Source organism: Typopeltis vanoorti, chromosome 3 (genome assembly GCF_054136105.1).
Source record: "Typopeltis vanoorti isolate ZY-2024b chromosome 3, IOZ_Tvanoo_1.0, whole genome shotgun sequence".
Taxonomy (NCBI): domain Eukaryota; kingdom Metazoa; phylum Arthropoda; class Arachnida; order Uropygi; family Thelyphonidae; genus Typopeltis; species Typopeltis vanoorti.
In genome coordinates this window covers 107840514-107864742 of record NC_143551.1, presented here as the reverse complement: position 1 = coordinate 107864742, position 24229 = coordinate 107840514, and the positions used below count along the sequence as shown (strand labels likewise).

Below are 24229 nucleotides of genomic sequence, written 5' to 3'. Positions count from 1 at the left end.
GGAATATGTGGAATCTGAGGACAGATTGAGAGAATGCAAATTACAGGGCCTTGTGGATAGATGGAAGAGGGGAGACATGATAAAAACATTCAAGTTAGTAAAGGGTAATTACCAGACTAATGTGGGTGAGATTTTTCATAGAATATCTGGAAACAAGGGGAGAATGAAAGGCCAACCCTGGAAGCTATGAGCAAGGGGGTGAGGAGAAGATTTTTTGCATGGAGAGTGGTTGGTGATTGGAATTCTCTGCCTGAGGTGTGGTGAGTGCAGGAACAGTGAATGCATTTATGTCAAGGTACAATGAGCTGTGCATGTGAGAGTGTGATCTCCCATGATGAGTCTCTTGACTGGAGGTCTGTTGATGATAATATAGGAATTGAGTATAAATATTTTAAAGGGAAGTTAAAAATGGAATTCTCTTTGATAAAATATTCTGTTAAATTGACATTTCTTCAAGTACAAATGTTAATATGAATAACTTGGATAATAAATATACACTCATGAGCAGTTGAATTAGAGATACCTGCCTAGTAGTGGGTAGCACCCTCTTTTGCCTTGATGACGGCAGCGATACGACGTGTCATGAACTCCACAAGGCACTGGAAGCATTGGGAAGCCAAACTGATCCATCACTGCTGCACAGCCTCCCACAATGCACAGAGATTTGTCAGAGCAGGGTCCAGTGCACATATATCTCTCTTGACAGCATTCCAGATGTGTTCAATAGGATTGAGGTCAGGGGGCCAGCCACGTCCTCATGTCCGTGGAGTGTTCATCCACCCACTTGGCCACAGTTTGGGAGCAGTGGGCCGGTGCATTGTCTTGCTGTAGGTACAGGTCTCCTGCAGGGTGCTTTAGGTGCAGAAATGGGTGCACATGATCTGACAGCAGGTCTCTGTATCGTTCACCAGTGAGGGACGATGGTAGATGTACCAGGGGACATTTCGCCAACACGGCAGGTATCTCTAATTCAATTGCTCATGAATGTAAAATCTATTGTTTTCAGGTCATCATCTTAAAAGGATTGAAACCTGTATATTTTAACCAAAAAGAATAAAGTATGTATAGTTCATACCCAGAAAAGCCTATTAATGTTTTCAATAAGAAACTGAAATCTTGATAACTTCATACATGGTTTGGACATTTTTTTGCTACTTTGGAACAACTTGGACTGCTCAAAGGTGTCTTTGTTTGTTATCCACTTCTTTTTTTTTTTTTTTTTTTAAGGTTTAGGATGTGGTATAGAACCACAAGCAGTTTTATTTCTTGCTATAGTAGGCAACTGTTTTCACTGGTTCTATGATCAACTACTTTGAAAATCAACTAAAGTTATTACAATTATAAGTGTCTCAGTAAGCAATTGAAGCCGAGCACTTTAAGTGGAGTTTATAGTGTTCTGTTTTAATTGATACTGTAAATTGTTAATCACATCCATGAGATGTTGTTCAACCCATAATACATGAGTATTGCATATGGACAGAGAAAATTTAGGCAAAAGACAAAACTTGTTAATGCTGGATTTGAACACTTGTAGATTATAATCCTTAGGAAATCATGAGGAGGAGGACTGTTCCAAAATATATCAATAGAAGGAATAACTGAAGGCGAAGAAAAATTTGTTGTGGTAAATTTGTCTTCCATAGGAATGACAAATAATGGTTGGTGGCAACAATTATATTATCATCCATTTCCTGATATGTACCCTCAAGGTATGTACAGGCTACTGTGACACTGGTTAAGTTTTCATTATTAATAATCAAAATTTTCGTGGAAATTAGTCTATTACTTGTTACTACTCACATGTTGTATCTGACATTTCATTCTCCTGAAACATTTCTGAATCAAACCAATCCACCTGGATCTTAGTCTTTTCCTGCCACCTTAGATTCGCCTTGCTCATGCATTCTTGAATGCTAACAATGTCAAGTTCCTTCCAAATATCTTCATTTTTAATATGATTCTGCCATTGATGCCATCTGTTCACTTCCAGAATTTTTCTTAGAATGCTGATGTCTGTTGTCTCCAGTCGTTGATTAAATGTTTTATTTCTTACCTCTCTTTCTAATTTCATCTCTCACACCCATAATCTAAAATTGGTTTGAACACTGTCTTATATATGGCTAGTTTAGTGTTTTGGCTAACTTCTCTCTTATTTCATATAAATTTATTCATCTGACTCCTCACCACACAGTTTTTGCTTATATTGTTGCCTTTGTATATTTAATTTGCCATCTACTACTACTAAAAACTGTGATTAAATAGCTGAAATGTTTTACTAGTTCTAAACTTTCTCCATTGAGAATACACTATTACACTAATTGAAGTTTTCTGTATTTCTTCCTGTTTTCATGGTTTTGGTCATTTTATTGCTGACTTTCATGCCAAATTTTTACAGCTGTTATTCAATTTAGTTAGACTCCTGCTGACTTGCACTGGATGTGTTTGACTACATCATCTTCTGCATAAAGCAAAGAGCTAAGTTTGATATCTCTGATTTGAATATCAGGTTTGTTGCAATTTTTTTTTATAATGTGAGCCATATAGATGATGAATAAGTGTGGGTTTAGTGTGCACTTTTGTCTTACACCTTATTTAACATGAAACCATCTTCTTATACCTCCTTCAATTCTATTTGCTGACTTACAGTTGAAAGTTATGGACTATATATTGCTCTGTATAATGTTCCATTTGCCTGATGTTATTGTATCATTTTGAAAATCTTATCTCTGGGTGCCTTGTCATATGCCTTTTCCAGATTTATAAAACTCCTTGTTATATTCCCATGATTTCTCGACTATTTGTATAATGTGAATATCTGATCTTGATGACCTCTATTTGGCCTAGACTCAGCTTATTCTTCTTCAAGTTTCTCTTCCACAATTTTTTCTCAGCCTCTTTTCAAGAATGCTTGCATAAATCTTTTCTGAAACATTTAGTAGAGAAATTCCTCTGTAATTCTCACATTCAGCTTTTCATAAGCAGGAACTATGAAAGTTCTATTCCAATCAAATGGAATTTTGTCCTCTGACCAGACTCTCTGAATTATGTAGTGGTAGCCACTGCAAAACTTTTCTACATCAATATTCAACTTCCTCAAGCAGAATGTGATATATACAACTCATTCAAGTAGAATGTGACAGAAGGAACTCGAGGTCAAAGAGTGTTAGATTGATTCTAGTGTCAGATATGTTTCAGTTAAAAGACATAACTATTCTGCCTCCAGTTGGTGACAGTGATCATGCGGTACTCACTTGGGAAGTGACTAAGTTTATGAATGTTCCATTGAGAAAAGGTTACATGCTGAACTACAAAGCAGGAAATTATGACCAACTGAGGAGTATACTGAGTTTGGTGGAATAGGATCGGTTACTGGACAGTAAGAATATCGACAGTGCATGGGAAGCATTTAAACAATACTTAAATGATTCCATATCGAAATGTGTCTCGAGAGTTCAAAAAATAAAAAGGGTATGAGTCAAATCTATGTGTAATCTTTTAAGCAAGAGATTCGTAAGAAAAGGATGATGTGGAAGGAATACTGTGTGCATAAGGATAATGTTTGTTATGAATATTATGAGCAGCAGGCTAGAATAGTCACAACTGTTGTACAGAAAGCAAAGTCTGAGTGTGAAAAGAAACTGGCTCTGCATGCTGAAGACAAGAATTTTATCAATATGCTACAAGTAAAAGAAAGAATGAGCATGAAAGAATAACTTTCAAATGCAGATGACACGAGGGTTACAGATGCAGAAGAGTTTGTTCAACTAATGGGTGCCCATTTTGTTAAAAGCTATCAACCTGGTATGCACAACGTTCAGCTCACTGCTACCTCATCACTGGATGAAGAAACTCTGATGTATGAGGCCGAGGTATTAGAGCTGTTGAACAAACTGAATAAGAATTCGGCAACTGATGGGATACAGCACTTGTGCTGAAAGATTGTTCAGCTGAACTGGATATTCCTTTTGACCAGGCCATATAATTTGAACCTCAGAACAGTGAAGATTGCGTAGGAGTGGAAAGAATGTATGGTGAGTGTAAGGGGAATGGATACACCATGATACTTTCGGATTTTGCTAAGGCTTTTGACAGAATACAGAATGGTAGAGAATATAGATTTGGGTTATAGAATATTAGTGTGGTTAAGAGGATGGCTGACTGACACATATCAAAAAAGTGGTATGTAGGGAATGTGAGTCTGCAGCTGTCAAGAATCGCGCAGTTAGAACTATCTTCTTCCCCCATCTGCAGAGAGACTTTCTATAGCCCATTATTACAAGAAGACTTTAGGCGGGCTAAAGGCTGGTCCCATTATCAAGGTACTTTAATCAAGTCAGCACCCACACAACACAAAAGATGGGCATCTCTGTTGCACTGTTCTGTAGATGGTGGTCCTTCAAAAGAGTCACATCTGGCGCCTCCCCAGTATGAGTGGGTAAGGGATGGCACCAGACTCCTCCCTGGGTTCAAGTATATTGACCTTATCAGAACGAGGATCAATGCCCTACTCGAGCCCGCACAGCTCGATGGGGCAGTGACGATTCCAACTGTAGGGGTGGCTGCTACTACAGTGAAACATTGTCTCATATATCCCAGTGTTGCTTCCGCACCCATCGGGTCCGCATGAGGAGGCATGATGCCATGGTCTCCAGAACAACCGCTTTAAGAACAAAAGGTTGGGAGACTGCGGTGGAACCACATTATAGGACCGCCACGGGTTTGTGTAAGCCAGACTTAGTGGTTAAAAGAGATGGTGACGTTTGAGTAGTTGATGCCCAAGTGGTGGGAACAGGGCGCCCTATAGCCATAATAATAAAGTAAATTATTATAAAAATAACCAAGATCTAGTTAGTAAGATAAGGGAGGAGCATGGGGCAACTCCGAGGTTTACCAGCGTCACCATATCTTTACATGCCATATGGATTGCAGATAGTTATAAGGCCTTAAAACAGCTTGGGCTTACGTAGAAGAGTATGAAAGTTCTTTCCTTGAGGGGCCACACACTGGTGGCATGCCATTGCCACCAGAGAATGGCTACAATGATAACCAGAACAGGTATAGGGTAAAACACTTGTAAAGGCTTAGGCCTATATCAAGTCTGGACGTGATGTAAGGGTAGTACTGCTCATAACCAGTACAAAGATTAATAAAAAATAAATAAATAAAAATAACCAGTGGTGTACCACTAGAATCAGTGCTTGGTCCACTGTTATTCGATCTGTACATTAATGATATTTGTAAGGATTTGACAAGCAACATACATCTATTTGCTGATGATACAAAGATAGGTAGGGTAATCTGCTAATATGCAGTACTTGCAGAATTATTTGAATTGGCTGGAATTGTGGGTATGGGAAAATGGATATCAGTGTAATATCAATAAATGTAAAGTCATTCACTTCGGCATGATTAGATATCCAATGTTGTATTATATTGGTGAGATTAAGCTAGAAGAAACTGATAAGGCTAGGGATTTTGGAGTGTTAGCAGATGGGAACTTGAAGTTCAGGGATATGTAGCAAAGATTGCAAATACAATTCAGAAGATAACTGCAGTGCTAAAACGAACATTCACATGTAAAAAAAGGATGTCATTTTTCCTCTTTACAAGGCCTTGATGAGACCTCACTTGGATTGTTGTAAGCAGGTCTGGTCTCCTGGTTTCCATTGTGATTCTGATATATAGTGGAGAGAGAGAAAAAAATGCAAAGGAGAGTGTTAAAAATGATATCAGGATTTTGGAATATTGATTTTGAAGAGAGAGAGAGAGAGAGAGAATTTGTAGACTGCAGACACTACCAAACAGGAGAAAGAGTAATATGATTGCCTCTTATCATCAAGAGCAGTTGATGAGGGAAAGGCATATACTGCTATTTTTTTGGATTTTGCAAAAGTATTTGACAGGGTGCCATATGATAAGCTGATATTTAAGTTACAGCTCATGAGTTTAGATGTCAGGTTAGTCAACTGGATTAAGGATTGACTCTGATAGATATCAGAGAGTTGTGTATAGTGGGACAGTATCAAGGAGGCAGAAGGTTACAAGTGGGGCCCCACGGAGCTCAGTACTGGGACCTGTATTGTTTATCCTTTATATCAGTGACATTGTCAGTTGATTGTGGTGGTGGGGGGATATTCAGTTGTTTGCAGATGATGTGAAACTGAGAAGGGTTATTAGTAATAGTCAATAGAGGATTTGAATAAACTAGGTAGATGGGCAAATGAATGGGGGTGTTGGTTTAATGCAGCAAAATGTAAAGTCTTGAAGTTTGGGATACATCAATGGGAGGCAGCATACTCAATTGGAGGAGCTATACTGAAGGAAGTAGGGGAAATGAGATCTGGGAGTGATGATTGATAGAAAACTGAAATTCAGGGAACATATTGCAAAGGTGGTGAAGGTAACCCAGAAGATTGCTTCAATACTGAGGATGCTGACCTGCAGAGATAGAAGAGTTATCATTCTGTTGTATAAGACCCTGATCAGACCACACTTAGACTATTGTTTTCAAATTTGGTCCCCAGGATCTGAAGGGGATAAATTAACTGTGGAAAGGGTACAGAGACTGTACAATGTTAGTTATTATGAGGATTGGCTGAGAGAATGTGGACTGCAGAGTTTGGTAGATAGAAGAAGGAGAGGTGATATGATGGAGACTTTTAAACTGTTGAGAGGTAGTTACAGGGTTGACTACCTCTCAACAGGGTGAGGAGTGGTTTCTTTGCATGGAGGGGTGGTTGAACTGTGGAATGCATTGCCTGATAGATTGGTGAGAGAGCAAGAACAGCCAATGAGTTCAAGGAGTGGTATGATATATGTTGTCTTTCCTAGGAAGGACCTCCCATGATGAGTTTTTGACTCCATGGAGGCCTGAATAATAATAATAATATGATTGAGATTTACAAACTTCTCAAAAGATTTCATTTACTACTCTTCTGTCATTCTTATTTAATTTAACAGAGTTTCAAAATAATTACTGTAGGCATCACCTTTATCATCTGTCATTCCTTTTACACTTCTCTTTTCTGCAGAAAATTTTGCCACGTTCCTGATATTTATCTTCTGTATTCTTACTGAAGTCTTTCTGTGACTTGTTTCACTACTTTCACATTGCTTAGCTCTCTTATATATTTCTCTGCATTCTTTTAGGCATTTGCTGACTTATTTACTAGGAGCTTTTAATATACTGTACTTTCTTCTTTTCCATGACTGCTTTAACTTCTTGTGTCAACTATGATGTTCTTATTTTTCTGTCTTTCCAGACAACTGCACTGAATGCCTCTCTAGCTGAATCAAGCAATGTTTCATCAGATTTTGTCATTGAGAGGACTCCAAGGTTACCCGATGTTATTGTATCATATCATAGCTTATCTTCTTTTCGAATTATTTAATTTTTTCCTGAATGATTTTTGCATTGTTCGGTCTACATTTATCTGTAAAAATTGCTCACCTTTAATTCTTTTTAAAACTATCTTACATATTAATACATTAAAGACTTAATTCTGTATGTTAGTCAAGTAAATATTAGTTTAATATCCAACGTTTCACTGACTGATATCTGTCAGCATTTTCAAAGGAATACACTGGTAAGCAATAGAAAGTAACAAAAACTAGGAAACTAACCAACAATTCTAAAAATTATATAAAGTTATCACTGTGCGTGACACAATGATTTTTATCATTGTGCCATGCAGTGATTTATATGATTTATATCATTGTGTCATGCACAGTGATAACTTTATATAATTTTTAGAATTGTTGGTTAGTTTCCTAGTTTTTGTTACTTTCTGTTGCTTACCAGTGTATTCCTTTGCAAATGCTGACAGATATCAGTCAGTGAACCGTTGGATATTAAACTAATATTTACTTGACTAACATACAGAATTAAGTCTTTAATTTATTAATACTAGTAGTCAAAAAAAAAAAAAAAAGAAAAGAAAAAAAGGTCATAACAGTGTATTCCTTTGAAAATGCTGACAGATATCAATCAGTGAAACGTTGGATATTAAACTAATATTTACTTGACTAACATACAGAATTAAGTCTTTAATTTATTAATACTAGTAGTCAAAAAAAAAAAAAAGGTCATAATATCTTACATATTATTTTTAATGTAATATTCATTTTTATCCTACTTAAAATTAAATGATGGTCACTTCCACTCAATATACTCTATATTGATATATAGAGTATCCCGAACCAGTGTGAAGATATCACTATCAACAATAACATGTCATTGTTATTGTTAAGTTCTGCTTCAGAAATCTATCATGTATTTATTATTATTATTATTATTAGCTTTGCCCTTTTCTCTAGATTTTCCCAAATTGTTTCTTTATGCCTTGTGGAATTCATTTCTTACCCTACTGTTTAGATCTCCAATAAAGGAACTCTTTCTTTCTTACGTGGACTTCTATGACATCATAAACACAAATATGGTTCATTGTCCATTTTCCCATCTTGATATTTACTCACCTAGTCCTACTTGAAATTGCCTTCTAATCAAGAAATTTATCTTCATGTTCATTGTTGAACATTATCATTACTCCTTCCTTTCCTTGATCATTATTGCCCAAATATGACATACTATACTTTTTATTTAGTAGGATCTCAGATATATTTGTCTTCATTGTCTCATTAATTCCGATTATGTCCACGTGGTACTTTTCCAGTTCTTCTTCAAGTTCTATTTCCTTTCCATTAACAGTCCTTATATTGATAGTTCTTTCCTTCAGTTTTTGTGTTGTTGGGTCTCTTCTCCTTCTAGATGGTGAATTGGAGTTTGTTTCAGTAGCTGAAAGTAATTTATAGTATAACCAAGTTTTTTCACTTGGTTATACTATAAATTAAAGATTCCAAGAAATTATATTCTTAGTTTAATCCTTTATCCAAGTGTAAGCAAACAAAGTTTTCGTCTGAAGTAATTTCAGGACTGGGCAACTCACATATAAAGGCTAATGACTTCACATCACTTATCCCATAATGCAAAGTACATTCCTTACAGAGTACATATCCTTTGCTTACAAAGGATGAAACCAAGAATATAATTTCTTGGCATCTTTAATTTATATTTAATCATAGCATTTAGCTTTTTGCTGATGATATAAAGTTGTATGGAATAGCAAATTGTCTAGGTGATCTAAGTCTCTTTAGAATGATTTTAAAAGTCTGGATTGAGTGGACAGAGAAGTGTGAATTAAAATTCAATCTGAAGAAATGTAAATAGGTTAGGTTCCCATCCCACTATTCATAAATTGTGATAAAATTACAATGTATTTAAATGAGATTGGTTGTTCCTTTAGTACAAAAATTGACCTCTGCAAGTTAATAATTTTGTAATGTTTATAAATAACATAGGACAATAAATTCTAAATGAAATGTAAAAATATATATATATTGGCATATAAACAAAGATTTTGCTTGTCATTTGATTACTGCGTGAATGTCAGGAATGTTGTTTTGATTCAAATCATCAATCTGCAGTACTAATAATTTTTCCATTACTTCTTTCATTGAATAAGACTTTTTTTTGACACTTTTGCATGAACAATTTCTGCATGTGAATGCTTTATCATATTTGCATTGGTAACTATTCTTGAAAATGTAAACAAACTGTTTTGTAAGCTCCATCCACAATGTCATAGAATATAAAACAAAAAACAGTTGAGAACACTGCCAACACACTGCTGTTATACTTTTGTTTTCTTGTTTATGTTTTTGATTTTTTTTGCTGTAGATTTTGAAATGTACAGCAAAATTGAATTTTAATTGAATTTTAATCATCATAAATAGAGAAAACATAACTTGAGGCTTTCCTGTATATATATAATTTGGTGATTAATTAATATAAATGTAAATTGAATGGAAAGGATTCAAGAGTAACTGAATGTAATGAGTTGTGTTATTTTTGATAATACCAATTTAAGTTCAACAGTTATATTGGTAAGACAACTGTAAAGCAGCAGACTTAATCTAATTAAAAGAATGCTCACTTGCAGAAGAAAGGAAGATTTGATTCCCTTACCCACAGAGCTCCAGAAATATGACTTAAATCTACTAGCCACAGAAAAATTTTGCTCGTCCATCACTTTTCAAGATTCCCTTAGTCATATGATCCAGCCTTTGGCTTGCCATGGCAAGACAATTGTATTTTATTAAAAATAACTGTATTAAAAACATTTTCATTATGTAAAAATTTCAAGCATTTAATTACGCTAATCTAAATTCAGGTTGTGAGTTGTGAATATAAGCTTATAGGACAATACTATATTAACAGTTGTGCACCTACTTAAGGGATAAAGGAGATGGAAGTATAAAATGTATATAAATATAAGGCAGTATTTAATTAGACTGTGCTAATTTTAATTTTTGTATTTAGAATTACCAGTGTATTTTGTTAATGAAATTATATTGTAATTTCACACTATTGTGTGAAATATTGGTATTTCACTATTTACCATTATAAATTAGTAATATAATTTTCCCATAGCCCCAGATTGTTTCAGCAAGCCTTGAAATGGTATTATTTCTCATTTTAAATTTGTTGGACAGGTTGATGATGTGCCTTTTATAGTTAGGCTTCTGTCCAAGCTCACTGCAAAGTATTTCAGATGAGGCTAATGTTCTACCATCTTGCTGCAGAAAGAGAGGTTGAGGTGTTGATTTGCCTCTGCATTGTTTAGGTGGAATGCTGTGGACACAGCTTTTGTTCGATTTGGCCTCAAGTACCACTGCTTGAATTAGTCTTCCAGGATGTTTAGGTATGTGTTCAAGGTTGTTTCTAAGTTGACAAAGGAGGTAGACTGGTGTAGTTAGGTCATCGGAGTGCATGTATTTGCTTGAGGTGGTATATCGGACATGTAGATGTTAAAGAGTAAAGGGGCTCATACTGAGCCATGTGGGAGACCATTGTGGAGGAATCTGGATCTGCTCTTTTTTTCTAGTAATATAGACCTGGATCTTTCTGTTGGAGAGAATGGATTCAAAAAGCTTAGAAAGTTTTTTTGCACCTTATAATATCGCCTAGTTTTAGGAGGAGGCCCCTGATCCAGACTTTGTTGTAAGCTGATGTTAAGTCAATGAAATGACTCCGGATTTAAGTTTCTTCTGGAAACCAGCTTCAAAATATGTTGCTAGAGCCAGGATCTGGTCACAGCAACTTCTTCCTGGCCTGAACTCAGCTTATTCAATCAGGAGTGCTCTTTCAAAGAGCTTAAAGGTGGAGCAAAGCAAGGAGATAGGTCGTAGATTCTTAACATTATTTGGATCTTTCCCTTTTCCCTGTTTTGGGCACAGCAATTATTTTGGCTTCCTGCCATAGTTTTGGTAGTTCTCCAGTTGTTATAATTTTTGAGAACAGGGCAGCCAGCCATGGTTGGCCAAGATGTTTAAGGAACTTGGGGAGGAGACCATTCACTCCTGCATCCTTGCCATTCTTGGTTAGTTGTAAGGCTTCCTGTACCTCTCCCAGAGACACTGGGCATACAAATTCAGGAAGCTGGGCACCCATCTTCAGGTTTTTTCCTGATGGTAGATTGCTTGGTCCTGGTAGAACTGGGACGTATCTTGGAGGTTTTCAGTTGATGATTAGCTATTTGGTCTGGAGTTATCTCTGGTGGTTTGTATGTTGGCGGTTCTGCCCATTTTCTAATATCTAATTTTCTCAGACTTGATCAACTTTTCCGGCTAGTTTTGGTGAAGTCAAGTTCATGAATGGTTGAGATCCATCTATCCTTTCTATTTTTGTCGAGTGTTGCTATGTCCTCTTAGTATTAGTTTGGTCTTCAATTTCTACACATTTGGCTAAAGGTTCCTTAGTTTTCTTGCTCCAGCATGGGATGTACTGTTTTCTGTAGCCTCTGGGAATGGAAGCTTTGGCTGCAGTTTTGATTGGTTTAACAAATCTGGATTTAACAAATCTTGTTATTAGGGGTGGGTGGTATTGCTGTAATGATTTGTTCAGTTTGTTTCTCAAATACATTCCAGTTGGATCTGCAAAGGTTCCATCTAACAATTGCTGTGCCTGTCTCTATTAGTGTAGGACAGTGCTGGCTGTTAGGGAATCTGTTGAGGATGGTTCTGGTTGTTACTTGACGGTTTAGAGACTATGCACAAATCTGGGGTGTAGGTTCTGTTCCATCTGCCTTAGTGAAAAGTGCCTTCTTGCTTGGTGTCGTAGATCATATATAGGTTATATGTATCCATCAAGTTAACCAGATTATCACCATCCTGGTTGTTAGAGGAATAGCCCCCATATGTGTGATGAAGTTGACGTCACCAACATAGATAGCAAGGTGAGGTGGTAGCTGGTCCATCTGGCCAGGCCAGGATTTCAGTGGTTTGTACACATTGTAGATGGTGATATTTTGATGCCTATGGAGTATTCTGTTTCAGCTGAGTCAGGATATTAATATCTTTGTCTTTGGCTATTTTATGATGACATCGGCTTTGGATTTAGATAGTCCTTCTATGTTTAAGGAACAGATCTTAAGACAGTGTTGTTTAGGGGACGATAACTTATTTTTTTTTTTTTGCTTGCCCTCCTCCTCCCAAACAAGCAATGTGATCCTTGTTATTTTGGGTGATGATTGAGCCAGCAAGAAGGTTTTTTGTTTTGTGTATTTTCCATGATTGACTAGACTGTTTAATTTAAGTCTCTGCTCTGGCAATGATAGTGGAAGGAGGGCAGGATAATTTCTTTGTATAAAGGAGGATCTGAGTCTGTGGTAGCAAATTATAGACCAATTAGTATCTCAGGAGTGGTGGTAAAAGTACTGAAAAAGTTGGTCAAAAAGAGAGTTCAGGAATGGATGGATAATAATATGATATTCCATGAGGGATGTATCGCCTTGTGAAGGGTCGATCATGTCTTGGTAATCTACTAACTTTTTATAATAGTGACAGCTGAGTTGGATAAAGGGAAATAGCTACATGATGCTATTGCCAGATTTTGCAAAGGTGCTTGACAGGACATCACATGGAATTCTGTTACACAAACTGCAATAAATGGGGATGAATATGAAACTGGTGATATGAATAAAAGGGTGGCTGATGGGCATACAAAAAGTAGTATATGGAGGAGCAGAATCCAAAAGAAGGCAGGTGACTACTGATGTGCTGTAGGATTTTGTGCTTGGACCACTGCTGCTTAATTTGTACATAAATGATATAGGAAATCGTTTGAGGAGAGAGATATTCTGTTGTTTGCTGATGATTATAAATTGGGAAGGGTAATGGTTAATCAAGTCGATATAGGGAGATTGTAGGATGATTTAAATAGGCTGATATTATGGGAAAATGGACATCAATTTAATGTGAAAAGTGTAAAGTTATTCATTTTGGTATAAAAAGATTACATACTGTGTTACCACATTGCAGTAACTGTACTCCAGAGAATTAATGAAACCTCAGATTTGGGGGTGTATTAGATAGAGAGCTGAAGTTTAGAGGACATGTTGCTAAAGTAGCCAGTGTAGCTCACAGGGTTACTTGTTTTTGAAAAACACACTAACAAGCAGATATAAGGAAATTGTTATTCCTCTTTTTAAGGCATTGATACTTCCACATCTGAATTACTGTGATCAAGACTGGTCACCTGGGGTTATTGGGAATGAGGAAGAAATGGTGGTGAGGATCCAGAGGCAAGTCACCAAGAATGGTAAACTGCTCCGTGTGGAATGTTCCCTATGAAGATAGATTGAGGGTTTGTGGGTTGCAAAACTTGGTTGATAGGCAAAAAAATGGGGGATATGATACAAACATTTAAGTTACTTAAAGAATTTTATTGGATTAATACAAAGGAAATATTTCAGTACTTGGCTAGAGGGACAGGATAAGAGAACATCCCTAGAATTCTAGTGAGAGTGTGGATAATAGGGATGCGAGGACTAGATGTTTTGCTAGGAGAATGGTGAATGGATGGATGGGGTGACAAGAGTTAGTTGTGAGTGCTTTGTCTGTTAATGGTTTCAATGAGAGGTATGATAGATATTGTGTTGATAGTTTGAATCTTCCACAATGAGTCTTAGGACTCCATGTAGGCGCCTGTGCAATAATAACAACTATGTAGATATATGATCATATTTCTCATCTCAGGTTGATAAATACTTGTATCTATACATGACACAAACATATTTATTGCTTTCACATTCTAAAAGCAAAATAACATCTTTTCTCTTGTCAACATTGCTTCTGTTCTGTATTTCTATCAGCATGTCTTAGAATATTTTTTCCACATTTCAGATAGGCACAAAAAACTTCCCAGAAAATCCTTCTCTAAGCAGTGGGGGGAAGAAATTTGGCTAATTGTTGACACTTTATGGACATTATCACACATTTAATTTTTTTTTTTTTTTTTTCATTTTTAGTATTTCCATGAATTTTCTTCTGCCAGATTATCATCCATAATTCCTCTATTTTACTCTGAGCTTACCAAAGAATATCACCTACCACTTTACACCACCTATCCTAGACCCTCTGCATCTCTCTGCTTTTCTATATTCTCTGTAACTCTGATTCTTTTCTCTGCTTTTCTATATTCTCTGTAACTCTGATTCTTTCTTTCATCCAGTCTAGCTTTTTTGTAATCCATACTTCTATCTCACACATAGATCTACTTTGCCAGTGTGTTCTATAACATTTCTTGTCTAGAATTAATATTTAAAAAAAAAAAATCCTCCCTGTGATGTTTTGGATAATCCACATAACTATTTTTGATAGTTTGGTAGACAGATGGTTCCTTATGAACACCTTCAATGGGATAATGTATATTCAGTCATTCTAGCTGATAAGACTGATATTGTTGTTATTGCATGCATGTATACAGTTTATAAAATTTAGATTTCTTAAAAAAAATTACAACTTTTTTTTTTTTTTTTAATACACAGCTGCAAGAACAAATATAACAGAACAGTCAGATGAAAATATCACGCCACTTGTGCAGGCGCAGTCCCAACTTACCCTTGAACAACCTGGAGCTCAGCCCCCAGCACAGATGTGTGCTGATGACCCACCGCTTCAATCAGAAGGTTGCTATTTATGGATATACTCTCTCTCTCTCTCTCTTTCTCTACTTAAATATAGAATGACAAAATGTAATGACTAGATTATTATTTTCTTGTTAATTAGGAGCAGCATGCTCTGCCTGCATTTCACCTTCATGTTTAAATTAAAATATGTTTTATTTATGTTTGTTATTTTCTCCCTACTTTTTTCCATTTTAAAGGAAACTTTTCTTATGCTTATTTCATCTAATTAACTGCTTTCTGGTATCAGAAGACACTTTTTGTTAACTACACATTTCTAATTTATGAATGTGAGTAGAAGATATGTGGATCTACAAGGAAGGTAACTGTGGAAAGCTAGGTAGAATGGCTTGTCACGATAGCATGAAATGTGCATTAGGTGGAAGTCAAATCAGAGCTGCTTGAATTCAAGTCAAGAAATATTAAACATCATCAGTGTCCACATGTATTATGAAGGTTAAGAGATTAAAAAAAGGTAGGTATAAAATTGATGATTTTGACAGATATTATGCATGCAAGCTGGAAGGAAACATAGGTAGCATAAGATTAAGAGCAGAGGATACAGTACAGTTCACTGAACATTTCATGAATGTATTTCACTCTTCTATATCATGCCAAGCATAGGTGGGTCTGTTGGTGAGTGAGTAGCAGGTATATGAAATGAAGTAAACTCGATGTTAATAAGACATTTGGAGTCTAGCATATCACTATATGCTGGACTGGTTGTCTGAGTGGTTAATGTACCCACTCTCCAACCATCAGGCTACAGGTTCAAATCCTTTCCTGAGCATAGATGTTTCTGATTGCCTTTAGGTGGGAGATGAATTTCATTGCCTGGTGTGAGACAACTGCTTCACATGTTGGTCGTCTAAAGTAGCTTGAAAAAGTTCCATATTTGGTCTCTTATAGTAGTTTTTATGTTGGGCCCATACGTGAGAGGTTGGTTGGTCAACCTATAGTGCATTAGTACCACATATTGGAAGAGAATTGGGAAAATGAGGAACTTGTTCATGTTGGATTTTGAAGGCCCGTGCAATGTATTCTTTGGGAAACACAAGGGAGAGAAGACTGTTCCACAACACAGCAGTAGGAATGAAAGAGGAGAAAGCGAAACTAATTCTATGAGTTTGACTGTGAATGGATGTTTAGTGGTAGCTTCATGTGTTTCAGTGGATTTGGTAGAGAGAGAAGAGAAGTTGTTGGTCATAATACTGCTGAACATTTACCATGGAAATATTTGTAGAAGATGCATGCAGTAAATACTAGACTCCTGTGTGAGAGTGATTGAAGTAAGATGGTAAGAGATGAGTTGTTAATCAGTCTGACTGCTCTCTTTATTGCATTGATATTTTTAGGAAGCTTTTAGGACACCTTCCCTGCTGTGCGAGCAGTACTTGATGGATGGATGGGTTTGTGATTTGTACGGAGTTAATAGCTGTTCTGGGTGCTGTCTTGAAAGTAATCCCAAGAAGAGAAATCTCATCCTGCTTGAGATTTGGGTGTTGACTGGGGTTTTTTTTTTTTTTTTTTTTTTTTTTTTTTTTTTTTTTTTTTTTTTTTTTGTGTGTGTGTGTGTGGGAAATGTGGTAGAGAACTGCTCTGCAAGCATTGAAACTGACAAGGTTATCCAAACTCCATCAAAGAATGGTTTGGAGATCAGAATATAGGCATGCAGAGGTTGTTGTTGTTCTGCAAGTTGTGGTGGTTTGTTAATTGAGAAGGAGGAATGTACTGTACTGCCATCAGCAAAACTGTGTATTGGATTGATGGTCAACTGGAGCAGGTCATTGATGTACAAAAGAAATAGGGTGGGTGAAAGGACAGAACCTTGTGGGACCCTAGCATTATTTGCATAGTTAGAAGATAGGAAACCATTATACACAATGTGCATTCCAGTGAGAAAACTGGCAACCTAGTTGCAGAAGTCAAGGAACAGACCAAGTGATGGAAGCTTATTTAATAGGCCCTTATGCCAGACTTGGTCAAAATCCTTAAAGATATCTAGTGCAATCACTTGGGATTTGCCAGACTTTTCCATGGTGCTTATCCAGAGGTGTGTGTGTGTGTGATATAGGTGAGCAGATTCCCTGTTGAACAGCATTGGCAGAACCCATACTGGCAGTCATTTATTAGTTGAGTACTTTCAAGATAGCATAAGAGTTAGCTGTTGAAGGCTCTCTCCATTACTTAGAGAGGACTGAGGTGAGAGAGAGATTGGGTGATAATTTGATGGTAAGGATCTATCACCCTTTTTTGGGAATAGGTAGGACATGGGCTAATTTCCAGAGCATAGGGTAGATGTCAGTGGAGTAAGAGAGCATAAACAGGTGACACAGAATAGGAGTCAACTCTGGAGCACAAATCTTCAGGACAATTGGTGGAATGCCATCAGGGCCAGGGGACTGTTTAATATCTAGTTTGGTAGGATTTTTTTTTATCACTTGCTCATGAAAGGTCAGAGGAAGCATTGTTTTGCTCACTGAGTCAGGCTTCTTCTTTATACTCTTCATGTAATTGATTATTGCCGTTATTCATCAATTCACTTAATCAAATTCATCAGATTATTCATTCATCTATTTACTATTATTCATTATACTGTCTCCAAAGCACTTTGTTGGTGTTTGGAATGGTTGGGGGACATTTATATAGGCATTTGAGGAAAAGTATGATACTAGGTGATTGGCTTTCTCTGTAGGTGATAATGCAACAGACCCATCTGGGTGAAGGAGTGATGGAGCAATGTTGGGCAAAAGTTGTGGCCAGAGACCAAAATGTGTAGCTGCCGTTTGGCCATGATGCAAATTTCTTGCTTTTGGCTCTTTAGAAATCAGTTTTTGATGCATTGATGATTTCTTCAGCTGTTTCTGACTTTGCCGTAAGCAGTGAGAGAAGGCAGAGTTCTTGATGATAACCAGTTGTGGTATGATGCTTGATTCTTCATTTGTACAGCCTTGCCACATGTTTTGGAGAACCAGGGATTATTTAGGGAATGGGAATTTAGTGTGGAATGGAGAATATGTGTTTCCATTCTGCAGAGGATTACTTCAGTGATATATTCAGCTCATATGCTTTGGTTGGAAAATCGAAAGCAATAGTCTGACTGTGGCAATGGAGCATAGAAATCTTGGAGGTCATCCAACTTGGCATGCATGTAATGCAAAAAACTCTTGATTGAGAATGGCTGTATGGATGTTGCTCAGTGGGAGAAGAGATTAACAAAAGTTTTGGTCTGAATTACCTAAGGAAGATACAACCTTCACACTGTATTTGGAGGGTCACTAGTGAGGAAGAGATCCGAAGTGTTTGGAGTGGTTGGGATTATCTCATACTCTGGTGGGCATGTCAACGATTTATGTAAGGTCATTTGTGATGGCATATGTCTCAGCATCTCTACCTGCTTGGTCTGTACTCTTGGAGAAGGAAAATCAATTGGTATTGTGTACATTGAAATCGCCAAGGACGATAACCTCACTGTTAGGAAATTTGGACTGAAGGACATCAATGTTCAAGGATTTTACAAGTTATTTACATTAATATTTAGCATAAAATACAGGGTGTTTCAAAAAGAATGTGAAATCAAATCATATCAAACTTTGATATGATGACTGCTAGATGCCATTACTAGCTCCCAAATAGCCACTACGCTTAGTTAATGAGCATAGTGGCTCATTAATAAAAACCACGTTTTCATTATTAAATATAATTATTTGAAATCGGGTAATTCTTTTTGAAACACCCTGTATATAGAGACATACAAGGTTATTTTTGTAACTATCTCATGAGACTTGACCGCTGTAAAAATCGATGTAAAGCGCTTTGTTATTTCCAAGCTACATAGAGTTTTACAGAGGTTTCTTGAGAAGGATGAAAAAATTAAAACTTTACACCTGTGAGCAAAAGAAATTTTAATAAATGAATTATTTAAACTTATAAACAAAACACACAAATTTTAATGAATGAATGGCTGGATGAATGAATGAATTTAATTAATACAATGTCATAAACACCTAAGCACTACATACATCTGACAGTCTTCAATTGGATAATGAATGGACTGGGTCTGGTGAGTCTGGATCATCACTCTCTTGAACTCCCTGGGATGATAGGCTGATGATCTTCGACTTTTTTAATGAAAGTCGAGACTCAGCTGACAGGCAGCATTCGTCCTCTCTCTATAAAGTTCTTTGCAGCAAGTCAAAGAATTCTGAATTTCTCTCGCAACAACTTTGACTTCTAGTCTCATTAGGATCATTTTCTTCAATTATTCTGATGGCACTGTCAATGTACTTAAAAAATTCAATTATGTGTTTTGTTGAAAGCTGTTTGATTAGCTTAGCAACAAAGGGCTCTTGACTTTCATCATTCATGTTGTTTTCCATTTCCAGAAGATCTTCATTAGTGAGCTCTGATGAGTGGGACTTGAGCAGTTCATTTGGGCTCAGTCTACATCGTTAAATCCAACAGATTTTGCCGTTTTAACTATGTCATGTCTTGAGTTGGAAAGCTCACTTTCAGGATCAAAATCATTAGAAATGAAACTCCAGGCCAAATTTTATTCCAAACTCCCTTCATGCTGGGCTGCTTAACTTCTAAGTCCATGCCTAACCAACGTTGTCAATTGCCATTCTCTGCTTGATTTCTTATTGTTCTTAAAGTTGATTCTGAAATTCCTGTAGCTCTGACTATGTCGACTGTGTGCTCATTACGTTCATACCTCTTTTTAACTTCTAATTTTTCCTCCAGTGTTATAGCTTTTCTCTGTTTTTTAATCTTGCAAGTATTTTCATCACAATTACCTCTTTTTTCCATAATGTTTGCATTGCAGAAGACTCCAACAATGGAGCTTACTAGTTCTACATTTTCTGTGAGACTGACATGCAGCATGATGCCGCCTTGTCAAAGCAGTGCGTGCACAAAGTCACGTGACCACACACAGAGTGACTGCGGAATTGCTACCAGTTGCAATTTTTTTAATTAACATTTTAAAATTGCGTTATAGCGAAAACGTGTGAGATCGTGTATAATGAGGGATACCTGTACTTGGCCAACCAGGTTGGCAAATATGTATGTATGCCTCTATTCTAATCTGTTCATTTCATTCTGATGATGCCTATGAATCATGGAAAAAATTTTATATTAAGAAACAATTTTTAACATGAGGTATGTGTATTATTATTAGGTCATACATGGCTCCATATGCTCTCATTCTTAAATAAGTTAGTTGCAAATACACTGCTCCTGATGACACTTTTGTTCTCTGGAGTCTAGCATCTACAATATATTTTTCTACAAAAATGTTTTTAAACATATTGCAGATCCAGGTGGTACAGGTGATCATTCAGCGCCATTGCAGTCATCCAGCCTCACGAACAAGAACACGTCTGGAGTAACTGCCTCAGTGTTAACACCATCTCATCTACTTTCTACATCAATAGATTCTAATGAACCAGCAGGTAGGACTACATTTGATTTGTAAAATTTAGTTTATTTCTCTTACATTAGTATGCTAGGCTGCAAAACTGTTATATTTTGTTAGCTTAGTTAAATTCAACATCAATGCATGCTATTTAAATGCTAGAATAATCAAAGGAACAGCAATGGCAGTCCTATCTCATCAACTTTAGCCAACTATTTTATGGAGCATCTAGAAAATCAACTCTTTTGCACTATTTTTCCTCAACCTTGTTTATGGTTAAGTTTTGTTGATGATAACGATATGCTTGTAGTCTTGTTCCATCCTGGGAAAAAATAATTCTTTGTAGTCATGGATCAAGTTCATTATCAAATGTGAATCAAATAACCAAACGCCTTTTTTGGATATCTTAATAATTCATAATTCCACAGGTCATGTTCACTTTTCAGTTTAACAGAAGCCAACCTTTACTGCCAAATACATTGTCATCCTCCCACCATCATTCATCACAGAAGATGGATATTATTAAGAGTCTTGTGTGTAGAGCTCATACAATCAGCTCTGATTCCCTTTTGTTAGATGAACTGAATAAAATTAAAAGCAATCTGATATGTAATGGGTACAACAAATCCACCATTCAGAAAAGTATTGATAATTATCATCCTTCTACTAAAATAAGACTATAATCCAATGTGAAAAGAATTTCAATATCCTACATTAAAGGAACCTCAGAACAAATAGCACAAATTCAATCTATACACTTCCTCCAAACCAGCTTGAAAACTGGCTTCCATCTTACCATCTGCAAAGGATACATTACCAGATGTCTATCAGGTACTTGCTGATTCTGCTTTGATTAGAATCCAAGAACATCAAGACTATATTGCATTTTTGGAAACCAATCTGGCCTTGCTTCTCATGTTATTGATTAGGCACAGAGTTCTTTGCAGCCAGACAAAGATTCTTCATTCCAACAGGTTCAAATTTGATCATCCTTTCTCTGAAACATGTGAAATGCTACAAAATCACTCAAACCTTAACTGCTCTAGCTGTATGTCAATCTCTAAGTTTAGGGAAGTGATTACTATTAATTCATAATATTTTTTATCTGTGCAACTTTGGCAATTGTTCCTTTGAACTCTAACAGTATAATCCTAGCATCTCACTTGTGACTGAACTATTAGGCATGCTTCGAGACTTATTCTTATGATTCATGTTTTGAATGTAGTTATTGGTCTGTCTCCCTGATAATGTTCATGTTATGTTGAGTGAAATATATCACAGTTTTTGAATAAAATTCTCTATTTTTTTTACATGTATAAGTCATGAAAGTTTCTATAAATATACTAAACATTTATATTGGGACTGTCATATTCGTGTTGAATAAATTCATGCAGATTTTCTGATTCCCTTATACAACAAATGTGTCCATTGACTTTACCAAACAGATGGAATGTCACTTTATCATTGAAAATAATGTGGCTCAGAAAGTGATCATCTTTATTAGTGTGGTCAAGAATGTCAAAAGCCGATTGTATCTGTTGGAGTTTGTCATTTGGTAGAGGTTTCTGCAAGGTATGGAATTTATATGCATGGTTTCATCCTCTTGTGAACACTACATGCGTGAATACTGCATTCAACAGTATTTGCAGTTCTCAGCTTCCTTGGCATTTGGATTTTTTAGAACTTCAGTTAGACCTACCAGTTTCTTTCTGATATAGAACAGTGTCAGTCTCTTGAAATTGTTTCAGCTATCACTTGAGTGATTGCTTTCTTGGTGTGTTTGATTGTCCCCCCCCCCCCAAAAAAAAAATTCTGTATAATAATTGGATATTTGCTTTCTCACAGCCACAGGACACACATTGCTTTCTGCTACTGCTACAATTCTGTCATTTTGACCATAGTGGTCTGTGAAATAAAGGAAAAATGTGGTTGTGTTATTATTTATTTATTTGTTTGTTTATTGTTATTAATTACTGAATTCTGTGAAGTATTGAGTTAGCTTTAGTAGTCTACTTAATTAAAAGAAAAATGTCTTTAGTTATTTTATTAACTATCATAAACTTCACTAATGAATAACAAAGATAGCTCCTAAATTAATGAATTTATTAAGGTTAATAATGGAGTGAATAATTTATGGACACCTTGTATAATAGTAATTAGTTTTTTATTTATTTTTATTTTTTATTAACTTTTTTCAGGTAAATACACTTATTTACCTGAAACAATTGCAAAAATTATTTAGATAGAATGAATATATTCTTGAATCCTTAAAAGGGGAGGGAAATTCATTTGCTTCATGATAGTGTTTTATGACAAAACCACAAGTGCAAAATAAATAATTTATTGAGTTACTAATATTTCTGGATTTCAAACCAGAAATATATATTAGTAACCTGTAAATTGCTCTCCTGCTGCAGCAGGAGAGCAATTTACAGGTCAAATAATTGAAAGACTGGATAACTGAAGGTACACTAGTAGTGCATGCCATTGTAACCTATGCAGGGTGAGAGCTCAAGAGCAGTGAGGCTTAGCACTTATTTCTTTCAAAAAAAAATAATAATAATAATTCTCTAATATCCCATTAGTTTACTTTTAGATCAAGTTACTTCAGTGGAAAAAAAATTGAAGAATTTTATTACTATTTACAATAAAATATCAAGGATGAGATCAAGAAAAGTTTCAAATAGAGTTATCTGCTTCGTGGTAGTAGTATATGGCATTTTTGATGCATAATTTTAAGCTATGGTTCACATTAAGATTGTGGGTAGAGGGCAAGAGATTTCTATATTTGATGTTTAGAACAGAATGGTTTTTGCATTTTTCTTGTTATTTGATTTTAATGTCCCAAAACATGCAAAATATAAAGGAATCATCTGCTTTAAGTAATAATTCCATTATCCTAATGAGTAGATTTGCTCTGATTTAAAAGATGAGTAGATTTGCTCTGATTGTCATGCATATGTTCCCTGAACAATGATGTTCCTTAAACTGACCAGTCAAGAGCAGTGAGGCTTAGCACTTATTTCTTTCAAAAAATAATAATTCTCTAATATCCCATTAGTTTACTTTTAGAACAAGTTACTTCAGTGGAAAAAAAAAATTGAAGAATTTCATTACTGTTTATAATAAAATATCGAGGATGAGATCAAGAAAAATTTCAAATAGAGTAATCTGCTTAGTGGTAGTAGTATATGGCATTTTTAATGCCATATACTACTACCAGTTTTAAGTGTCATGGTGTTTGCAGTCAAAGTAAACCTGATAACAAAATAATTTCTTCTTACCATATGCAATGTCCTCTGCTACCTCAAGGGCTCACTTTAGTGAGTATGGGCATGGCAAACCTGAGGTACCTGATGCTGGACCATGCCTTAACTTCATGTAACATACATCTGTTATATTATCTGTAGACTGGTCCCTCCCCTTCTTTCTTTGCTTCTTTCTCCTCTTCTTGCTCCTTTCCCCTAATGCTATTAGAGTATTCGAGGGCTAGGGGTGAATATTTCCTATCTTCCTAAGTAATTTTGTCTTATGCAGCCACCGAAGGGGGCAAACTAGCCTCAATAGGTGCTGGTCCCAAGCCCGGATAAATGGCGAGGGGTTTATGTCAGGAAGGGCATTCAGTCGTAAAACTTCACTGCCAGCTTTAGCTATGATATAATGAGTCAAAAAGAAAGTGATATTAGGGCTATGGCCTACCCCTTAAACGACATGCAGCCACATTGCCCTACAGCTGTGAAAAGTGAACGAGGGCTACCGCATCAAGGGTGGGTGCAGTTAAAGAAGCAAG

General features: G+C 36.1%; 1 protein-coding gene across 2 annotated transcripts in view; it reads left to right on the top strand.

The window, feature by feature from the left end:
* Hcf (Host cell factor) overlaps window positions 1–24229 on the top strand; it is a 502792-nt gene that overhangs the window by 357996 nt on the left and 120567 nt on the right. For both annotated transcript variants that reach the window (XM_090390794.1, XM_090390792.1), the window contains exons 21-22: window positions 14886–15026; window positions 20339–20476. In XM_090390794.1, coding sequence (XP_090246920.1) covers window positions 14886–15026; window positions 20339–20476 — 279 coding nt within the window. The remainder of the gene's footprint in view (window positions 1–14885; window positions 15027–20338; window positions 20477–24229) is intronic.